The following is an 11,129-nucleotide window of genomic DNA, read 5'->3' as shown; positions in this document are numbered from 1 at the left end:
CCGAATTTCACAGATAATGACATAATTACCTCGTGCTACGGATGAAAGCAAAGCAACAGTTAAGGAGTGGCATATTTTACCACGACAGGCACGTACACAGTATCGAATACCACGATGTGAGTGAAAGCTGCTCTCACTGTATTGTCCGGTGTCTGGTAATCCCTTCGATACCGACATCAAACCAAAAAAAGAATCCTGACCACAGAGTGTGGGTAATTATGTCAAATGTCACTGGCAATGTGCATTCAGCTGATTGCAACTGTTAAAGCAAGTCACTGAGCATGCGTACATGTCATACGGGAGAGTTCCAATCAGGGGTGGATAACACCTTATAGGAAAGCCCTATAGCTCAGTATAGTAACTGAGCTCCTTGTAAATACCTCTTGTAATTTTTGTTACGTTCACAATTAGGGTTGTTTATCATCAAAAATTTGAAGCTCTCTATAAGTGCCAATCCTATAGAAATATTCTTTGCAGATGAAATTTCCGTATTCACATCTGTAATCTCAGCTTGGTCTTGATCTGATAACATCAGCTCCTCGTTAGATAAACTCTCTCCGTTGGGATAGTAGCAACTCAACCACATCATCCTGCATGACTTCTTCAACCTCAATATCATTTGCAAGCTTCACAATATTTTCCTTGACTTGATGTAGATTTATCTGCTTTTGGAAAACTTGTTAAGTCACGAATATAGTTTGGTCATATATTTTACCAAGCACCGTTCGAAGTTGAAGGTTTCATATCAACTCATGGTTCAGTTATGTTACCCACAGCATCCATTATCTTGAATTTTTTCCAGAAGTCTCTCACTATCGGTTTATCCTCCCTGTCAATTACTTTCATAAGTTGCTTGAAAGTTCTAAGATGATATACCTCGAATTTTATCCAACACATTAATCTATTGGCTGGCGCAAAGAAAGTTGTATTCTTCGGGACATATTCTATTGTCAAAAAAGAGCTATGCTTAGTTGGAAATAAAGCTCTTTTTTGACAATATATTTTGGCACTCCAGCTTTTTACAGCAGAGCAAAGAATGTTTGTAAACCGCCTTTCGAGAAGGCTCTTATTCAACCGTACTTTCTTATTTGAATGCCAGATCAGAAGTAAATTAAACTTTGCGTAACATACAGGGATAGTAGCTTTAATTTCATATCAAAGACGCTTTTGAGAAGTTTTAAATCTCGGTGTTCATTTTTCTTCTAGAGAAATAAGTTTTAGCAGGCATTCACTTCCCAGGATTATGTACATGCTCTGACGTGTAGCCCACGTCAATAACCATTTTCTTCAGCTACTCAGGACAATTAGCACCAGCCTCTATATCAGCATTGGCAACTTCACTTGTCATTTTTATATTGTGCAAATTCAAGTGCTTCTTAAACCTTTCAAACCTGCCGTTTCTTACGAGAAAAGAGTTTTCATTAGTTTCACTTATTTTTATTTGCAAATCATCATATAAGAGAGAACCAATAATTTATTAATTCTCTCGTTGCATAGTAAGAAGCTTTCCACAATATTGTAAATTAACTTTATTCTCATTCTTGCATTCAGAGAAAAAGATTCTTTAAGTAAATAAACAGATTATATAAATTTATCGCTGCATGTCATACTCAATACCTTTCCTTTTTTGTTGTTGCTGCGGTTGCTGTGTCTCAACCAGTGACACTAGTTTGCACGTCAAGACAGAAGCAAATGTTCAGAGCTCTATTACAATATATTGCTTAGAACATGAATGTCCAGTCGACGAATACATACCAGTATGTAGTGAAAACGGTATGTCATTCAAATCTCCTTGCTCTGCGGGCTGCCGTTACGACAATTTGAAACAGAAAGTAAGTATGTTAATATAATTTGGAACACTATATCGTGAATCAGTTGCAGAGGATAAGAGCAAAACATATTGAGAAGGCAATAACATAAGCGTTACAACAGATGACATAAGGTTGAAGGGTAGGTGATCAGTATCCCTGTTCCATATCCAGATCACTAAAATAGATGCCATAAATTGTTGGCACTCCGTCGTTTACGATGTCGAGGGTTCCAGTTGATCCGATGAACGGAACAGCCTGCTCGTGAAATTAACGTCCAAGTGGCTGACCACTCCACAGACACGTGTACCCTTAACGTAGTTCTCGGGGATATTCAGCGTGACACAGTGTGACAAGGCTGACCCTTTGAAATACAGGTACAACAGAAACAGGAAGAAAGAGTGAGAGAAAGTTGTGGTGAAAGAGTACAGCAGGGTTCGCCACCATCCCCTGCCAGAGCCTCGTGGGGCTTTAGGTGTTTTCGCTCAATAAACACTCACAACGCCCGGTCTGGGAATCGAAACCGCGATCCTATGACCGCGAGTCCGCTGCCCTAACCATTGGGCCATTGTGCCTTCAGATGCCATAAATAGACACAGCTTATCTCTCGAATCAGTGAGGGAGATCTCTCCGTGGTTGTTCGACTCGCTAGTAGTAACAGTTGACTCTCCCTCAGATAATATCTAATTCATCTTAGAAAGTTCTATAATCAAAGTCTCTAATTAACATATAGTATTTAGTCCAAGACTTCTTTATAGTAACGGTAAATTATAAAACTCAACTCGGTCTTAAGAATAACTCTGTCGCAACTTTTTTGCTTTTTGCTGTCGTTGTTTACAATGATTGAAAATGAATTCGAATTCCTGAAGAATATGTAAAACCGTTACATCAGAGCCATATTATTCACACAGGCGCAATGATCACATCATTTGTTTACAGTTATCAAAAGTACTACATGTCGTGAGTTCGCTAGTTTAATCTTAGATGAACATCTTGAACGATGCAAAAATAATTTTAACCATTTAATTACCATATTTCTGTTGAAACACACTGCTCTTCTTTCAATTAATTTTGAAAATAATAATAAACAATTTATTAAAATAACATTATTATTATTGAGGTAATACTTTGAATATAAATTAACATAAGCGCATGCGTAGGTGTGTGGTTAAGAAACTCGCTTTGCAATCACATGGTTTCGGGTTCAGTCCCACTGCGCTGCACTTTGAGCGAGCGTCTTCTGCTATAGCACCAGGTTGAACCATGCCTTGTGAGTGAATTTCGTAGACAGAGATAATGTGGAAACCCATAGAAAGTGTGTGTGTGCCTTTGATAACCGGTGTTGGTTTGTTTCCGTCACCGTAACTTAAAGGTTCGACAAGAGAGATAGAATAAGTAGCATACTTTAAAGTAAGTGCTGGGGTAAATTTGTTCGAATAAAACCCTTCAAGATAGTACCCCTTTATGACCTATAAGATACTAAATTTTAATGAAAGGTTTTAATTTAGATCACTTTAAAACAAGAGGCTTGTAAGATACAGAAATGAATTTATTTCTCAAACGCGTGATAAAGCTATAAAATAGCGTGTTCAGGATAAATTATCCATATAACGCAGAAAAATACGTTACTGGCCAGCCATGAGACTCGAACTCACATCTCTGTGATTACGCGTCAAGTGTTTTACCATTAAACTAAACTGCCCAGCAGCGAATTCTTCTGCAATTTTAGAACTTATAAATTTAGCTTGTATCTTAGAACCTAGGGCTTAATACACAGAAGTAACTGATACGCTGATGGATTTAAAAGCATGTCAAAGTCAGTAAGTGAAGCAAAGTTTAATCATTTTGACAACGATACTTATACATATCTATTGGCTAAAATGTCAACCTAAAATTGTTGTACGAATCATTACGTTTCATATAATTTTTCTCGATTTTTGAAATGTTCAAACATATACGATCTATCTATTAATATCAGCCTGTCTCTTATCGCTCCCTATCTCTCTTTCTTTCTCCCCCTCTCTTTCTCACGCACAAAAATGCACGTACGCATGCATAAACGCAGATAGTTTCTCCTGAGTTACGTTCTCCTTTATTTTGTACAATTCAGAAGTTTTTCAACTGTACATGTGCAGGAACTAATCAGTTTGCCATCCATGGTAGATGCCTAACCCACTGCGATGGTGCCACTTATACGCTGGTTTTATTGGCTCTCCGTTGCTTTTTAATTGGAGCGATTTTAAGTGCGATGGCATCCGTGAAAGTCAGGTAAGTTGAACATTTGAGCTGGTTTATATATTTTTATATATATTTTTATTATATATTACAAATAAAAGGGTAAAGGATTATTAATTTATTAATAAATTAATAATTAATCATTTCTACCAAGCCCTTCGGTATGTAAACACCATTATCGGTGAAGAACTTATTTAAAAGTTCTTATACATTTATAAACATAATTAAGGGATCAGCAACAGTTGCTTCACCACATACCGAAGTTCAGAAATAGCAGCTAAAGTGCTAAAACTAAATATCATACTGATGAGGAAATGAAAAGTTTTCACTTTTCTGATCCAGAAACGCGTCTATGATTAACTAAGACTGGTTAGTTTCGTTATTTTTTCTTCTTGTTTTGCCATTGTAAGTTATTGCTATCTGTTGGAGTTTTAGCACTTTAGCTACTATTTCTGAACTTCGGTATGCGGTGAAGCAACTGTTGCTGATCCCTTAATTATGTTTATTTTTATTATATATGTATAAAATATAATTTATATACTTTATTTATATATATATTTCTCTTTAATATTAAAATATTAGGTTGTCACATAAATTCGCTCGTTTCTTATAATTTATTTTATATTTGACCTTCTATTGTGAAGTGCCTGAAAAAAGGTAAAATCGTTTTATATATCACAAAGGATAAATAAAAATTGTGGGAGATAAATAGAGTTACAAAAAGAAAAGAAAAGAACCATAAAATACTGCGATAAAAACATTTTTGTTTTTCGTGTTAATTCAAATATTGGAAAGGATTGAAATAAATGGGGAAAAACGGATTCGTTATTTATTAAGCTAAAGCTGACTGGCGAAGACTTGTTGTTTATATCATATGATTATGCGCTAAAGTATAGTTTGGTTGAGAGATTTGTTTCGCAACTATATGACTTGAGATACTATTTCACTACATGCCACATTGGAAAAATGTCTTCTACTATATCTATGTTGAAGATCATCCGAAGGGCTGTTCCTTTTTTATCGTACTAGACTTAATCTGTCACCACCACTATCCCTTGGGTGCCTTTAAAAAAGCATTCAGACCTGGCTTCTGGTCAGAAGTTGATTTCCTCTCCTCTTCTCGTTAGTCTCAGAAGGCCTTGAAAATGGCTGTGACGAAGTCATCTAAAGAAAAGAAAATGTAACATCCTAATGTAAAAGAGGGCTTATAAGAAAAAGAATGGTAATGCGTGAATTGAACCCCGTATCAGGTGCAATGGCGACTATAGTATGTTTTCTTATCTGACATACCTACTTCACATTGTCATCGTCAAAAATGATCGGAATGTATTGAGTGAAAGTCACCAACCTAATTGTTATATAGTCAAGCAGACATTTCACGATTTCGAAGTCGAAATTAAACACTCGGGTGAGACAAAGGAAACATGTACTAATAATCAATTAATCTCAAAATTCGATTTGAGCAACTGTAAAGATATAAATATGAATATTCTTGCCCAGCACATTTATCAGAGTGGCAGTTAAATTGTTCCCTCAGCAATAATATGTTCGAAGCCCACTGAGTCTCTCCCATATAAAAGCTTTCCGCTTGTGTAAAATATACATACAAGGCGCCAATGGGGCGGGGTGTCTCTTCGTAGCCATTTGGCCTGCTAGAAATAGTAGCCAAATATTCTTCAAATTACACCCTACTGCATTTAAAACAGAAAGATATATTGTATAATATAGCCATTGATAATATATGCTCTATGTCCCGTTAAATAATGGAATGATCACAGCTGGAACGTCTGTGATTATAGGTCAGTTCAAATGGTAATGGTTATAAAATATGAAGATACGGGGACGGCATAAGGATAGCAAGAGAGTGGAAGTTTGTGGTGCATCAGGAGAAGCGGGATGCTAGAAGCACAATGTCTTATATTGCTAGTATTAGACATAATAATGGTAGCATAGCAATGATTCATAGACTGGCGAGAGAAGCAGAAAATGGCAGAGGCATATGAGAAAAAATATTATTAAAGTTGAGACGAAAAGAGTAAGTCATTACAAATTCTTTGTTAACGCAGACAGACAGGCAGGCCGACAGATAGATAGATAGATAGATAGATAGATAGATAGATAGATAGATAGATATGTTTGATACATTGATTTATTTTTTAAGATTTCCATTCTTCCATTTCTATCATAATCAACAGTATCGTCATTATTGTGATTACCATCTTCCTTTCTCTTCACAGTTGCACCTCCAAAACAGACAGAACGGTAGCAATGTCGATCATGACTCTGTTCTCCAGCCTCTTCGGTAAGTAACAGTTTTTTGTTTACTAAATCACTCATAATCCTTTAAAGACAATAATTTTGGTCTTCATTAATACTTGGACCCTTCAGTTCAGTCGAATATCCCAGAACAATCCATTAACTTCAGGATACATCAGTCTGATCGAATTATAATTTCTTTGCGTTTCAAACGGCTCCATTTACTACTGGTGTTGTAGAATCGATAAAAAAAATAATTCGATGTTTCCAATCAGTCGAGTATATTTGTTGAAACGAGGTTACTTCTTACTTGCAAAGTCTTCTTTATATTCTGGCATAAAATAAAGAATTTGATTTTGCTCTGCTATGACTGACATTGAGAGAAGACACAAAATGAGTAAAAAAAAAACAACAAGAATACTGTTAGTTTCAGAAATATGGTACAAGCGAATCAAAGACCACTAGTATTCTTTGCTACTCTAAGCACAAGGCCCGAAATTTTGGGGAGGGGCCAGTCGATTAGATCGACCCCAGTACGGAACTGGTACTTAATTTATCGATTCCGAAAGGATGAAAAGCTAAGTCAACCTCGGCAGAATTTGAACTCAGAACGTAAAGACAGACGAAATAGCGCTAAGCACTTCTCCGACGTGCTAACGTTTGTGCCAGCTCTCCGCTTTCAAAGACCAATAGTATTAATATCTTGAATAAGGATTTTGGCGAATAGCAAGCTGAATCGTTACTGCATCGATAAAGTAAGTGCTTAGTCCCACAAATTTGTTAGAGAAGGTTATAATACTATGGATTGACCCCAGTACATAATAGTATCGATTTCATAAGAGTAAAAGCAAACACCCCAGCTGAATATGAAATTAAGGCGCGAATTGACGTGACCACTTACTGTAACATATTTAATCCAACCTTCTACCGAATCTACCATTCCCGGCTCTTAAACAGTGTTACCAATAAAAGTTGTTGTATTAATAATATGTGAAAGAGCACAGTCTTCAGTTAGAATGTTTGATACTTGATTATGAGATCGTGGGATCAATTTCTAGACCGAGCGTCGCGTTGTATCCTCGATGAGCACGGCACTTGATTTTACCTTATTCACTCAGTTTAAATTAAGTACCAGTCTGTCTGGAGTAGTATTCACTCCTGAAGCTGTCATATCTTTAATGTTCTACTGAATCAACAGTGCAGAGGCCGATAGAGTGCATAGTACCCAACACAGCACAACCCTGGTACATATAACCAATCCGTATTAGCTTGGGTGTGATGGTGAGTCGGGCAATGGAGGTCAACTTTGTCTTTCATTCTTTCCGGACTTGATAAAGTAAATCAACCCAAAGTAGTCAATTGGCGGAACTGTTAGGGCATCGTGAGTGATACCTTGTGGTATGTATTCCGATTCTGTGCGTTCTGAGTTTTAAAAAAAAATCCTGTTTAAACTACTAATACAGTGAAATATTGTATTCTGGTTGCGTGAATAAAAAAAATAAGTTAAACGTTTGCGTCCACGTTGGGTCGAGACAGTAAAAGGGTACAAATTTCTCTATAGATTTTGATGGTGCTGACGGTGGTGATGATGGTGATGGCAGTGGTGGTGGTGGTGATGATGATGCTGACGATGTGGTTAAGACGCTCGCTTTGCAACCACGTGTTTTGGGTTCCGTTCCACTGCGAGACACAGTGAGCAAATGACTTCTACTATAGCCCAGGGCCGACCAACGCTTTGTGTTTGAATTTGGATGGAAACTGTGCGGAAGCCCGTCATATATATAGATGTGTGTATTTCTTTGTCCCCCCCACCACCACCACTTGAAAACCGGTATTGGTTAGTTTACGTCCTCGTAACTTAGTAGTTCGGTAAAAGAAAGTGATAGAATAAGAACCCAGATTTTAAAATAAGTACTTGACACGATTTGTTCGACTAAACCCTCCAAGGCGGTGTTCACACATGGCCGCAGTCCAATGACTGAAACAAGTAAAAGGTAAAAGGTGCTGATGCTGATGATGATGATGACGTCGACGATGACGATGATGACAATAATGATGATGATGACGATGATGACGATGACGCACGAATATGAAATCATTTGCTGCTTTTATTACCTCCGCCTTAGCGAAGGCGGAGGTATTGTTTTTAGTCGTGTTCGTTTCTTTGTCCGAGGACAATATATCACAAGAACCGCTGGATGGATTCAGATGAAACTTTCAGGGAAGTTTGGCCTCGTGACTGGCACGAACTGATTAGATTTTGGGATCGATCCGGTACCGGACAAGGATTCTGGATTATTTTTCCTGCTTTTTTTTTTTTTTTTTTAGTTTTTGAGAGCTGTCGGATTCATTTTTAGTATTATCGTTTGTGAGAGCAGTCGAGTTTATTTCAGATATTCTCATTTTAAAAATCATCTCTGGCTAATCGTTGAGAGAACGTTGGTGTTGCCTCGGCGGAGATTTGCGCTTTCTGAGAGCTCTTGTTTATGTTGTTTTACTTCTGAGCTTATAATTACGCCGGGGTTCAGTTTTTTTTTTCAACTCCAATAAGCAATAGTATATGTACTACTAAAAGCACTTAATTATGCACTACTAACAGTACTTAATTGGATTCAGTCAATCGACGGTTCGCTGAGATTTATGTAATCGATCTCAATATAGATTAGTAGACATATACCAAAGTTGGAAATCAATATTATGTTCCAATAATAAAGCTATCATTATATTCAAAAGCAGCTGAATATCAATTACTTCATCTCAGGCCTAGACCTGTCTATTAACATCTGGATGCCTTTAAAAGTACCAAAAGTCAGTTTATATGTCAAACTCTCACAACAGTATTTGGAGTTGCTCACATAATGTTTCAAATTAAGGCCGCGAGCTGGCAGAACCGTTAGCACGCTGGACAAAATGCTTAGCGGCATTTCATCCGTCTTTACGTTCCGAGTTCAAACTCCACTGAGGTCGACTTTGCCTTTCATCCTTTCCATGTCGATACCATAAGTACCAGTTGAGCACTAAAATTGCTGGCCTTGAGCCAAAATTTGAAAGTAATAAAGTGTTTCAAATTGGCTGATCTGATTGACACTTCTCATATCCTTCGCTTGATCAGAATATAAAATATTCTAACAGAAAAAAAATATACCTAGTTCTATGTACTAATCGTTATGGTAATTCCGAGGAGAAATTAACGGATGGTTTTGGCAAGAGTATCACACTAACGAATTCAAACTCTCAATAAGGCGGTGAACTGGCATAATCGTTAGCACACTGGGCAAAATGCTTAGCGTTTTTACGTTCTGAGTTCCAATTCCGTTGAGGTCGACTTTGCCTTTCATCCTTTCGATAAATTAAGTACCAGTGAAACACTGCGGTCTAAGTAATCGACTGGTCCCCTCCCCAAAAATTTCAGGCCTTGTGCCTACAGTAGAAAAGAATTCAAACACTCAATGAATGCTGAAAGGATTATTCTAAGGCAGCGAGCTGGCAGAATCGTTAGCACACCGGGCAAAATGCTTAGCGGTATTTCGCCCGTCTTTACGTTCTGAGTTAAAATTCCGACGAGGACGACTTTGCCTTTCATCCTTTCAGGGTCGATAAATTAAGTACCAGTTGAGTACTGAGGTCGATGTAATCGACTTACCCCTTCCTCCAAAATTTCAGGCCTTGTGCTTATAGTAGAAAAGAATTCAAACACTCAATGAATGCTGAAGAATGGTCCATTAGTCGTTAGGTTGGAAACAAAAGCAATTTTCGTTTTTCTTCTTTCTTAATAAATTAATATCAGTAAATTCAATAAATTGAATCTACTACAGCGACATACGGTTTCAAATTTTGGCACAAGGCCAGCAATTTCGAGGCAGGTGTTAAGTCGATGGCATCGACCCTAGTATTCAACTGGAACATATTTTTTCAACCTCAGAAGGATGAAAGGCAAAGTCATCTCAGTGGCATTTATACACAACGTAAAGAGCCGGATGAAGTGTCGCTAAGCATTTTATCCGGGGCGGTAACGACTCAGCCAGCTCGCCGCTTTAATAATAATGTTTCTTTTTTAAGTTTGCCATAAGGCCAGCAGTTTTAGGAGGAGGGGATAAGTCTGTAATATTGACCCCAGTACTTAAAAGGTGCATATTTTATCAACCTTGAAAGAATAAAACACAAAGTTGACCTCTTTCGGATTTGAACAAAAAAAACAACAACAAAAGAAAAACATATTATGAACCAGGATAAATATCGCGTTAGCGATTCTGCCAGCTAGCTGTCTTTCTGCAACAAGAACATCTGAAATACTTAATTTATCCAGGGTCATCATATAGGCAATTCCTACATTTTTTGGCTAGATCTGAATGGTTTCTTTCAATTTAATCGATAAAAATCTATTGTATCAAATTAGTCTATCTATCAAGTAAAGTTTATTTTTCTGTATGTATGCTTCTTATCTTTATATTAAACTAGCAGAAATACCCGGCTTTGCCCGGGTTAAAGAGAATAATGAAATCTAAAAATGCCGTCTAGACTACGCAACCCTCAACTGTTAGTAGCTACGATACCATATTTCTACATTAATAACTCTCCAATCCATGCCAGCATGGAACATAGACATTAAGTGGAATGCCAGTCTCTCATCTAGGAGGGCCTTGAAATCAATGTTACCAACTGGGGACTATGTGTGTCGCAGTGATAATAAAAAGACCCAAAGGAGGTCTGCAACGAAATAATTTTACTCAGCACTTTGCAAGTGAATCAGTGGAGGCAAAGATGCGTCTCATTTACTTGACAATTTATGCACCACATTGCAGAAATCTGTACCGTTGAATTACAAATAAT

At 37.3% G+C, this 11,129-nt stretch overlaps 1 protein-coding gene across 2 annotated transcripts in view; it reads left to right on the top strand.

The window, feature by feature from the left end:
* Window positions 1-11,129, top strand: part of LOC106881723 (solute carrier organic anion transporter family member 74D) — a 28,402-nt gene that overhangs the window by 6,672 nt on the left and 10,601 nt on the right. The window contains exons 2-4 of one of the 2 annotated variants that reach the window (XM_014932207.2): window positions 1,661-1,832; window positions 3,919-4,076; window positions 6,281-6,345. In XM_014932207.2, the coding sequence (XP_014787693.1) occupies window positions 1,661-1,832; window positions 3,919-4,076; window positions 6,281-6,345 (395 nt within the window). Of the gene's footprint in view, window positions 1-1,657; window positions 1,833-3,918; window positions 4,077-6,280; window positions 6,346-11,129 lie in introns of those variants that run through there. The other variant, XM_052967029.1, reaches the window with a different exon arrangement.

This window comes from Octopus bimaculoides, chromosome 4 (genome assembly GCF_001194135.2).
Source record: "Octopus bimaculoides isolate UCB-OBI-ISO-001 chromosome 4, ASM119413v2, whole genome shotgun sequence".
NCBI lineage: Eukaryota > Metazoa > Mollusca > Cephalopoda > Octopoda > Octopodidae > Octopus > Octopus bimaculoides.
This window is presented reverse-complemented; position numbering and strand designations above follow the sequence as displayed.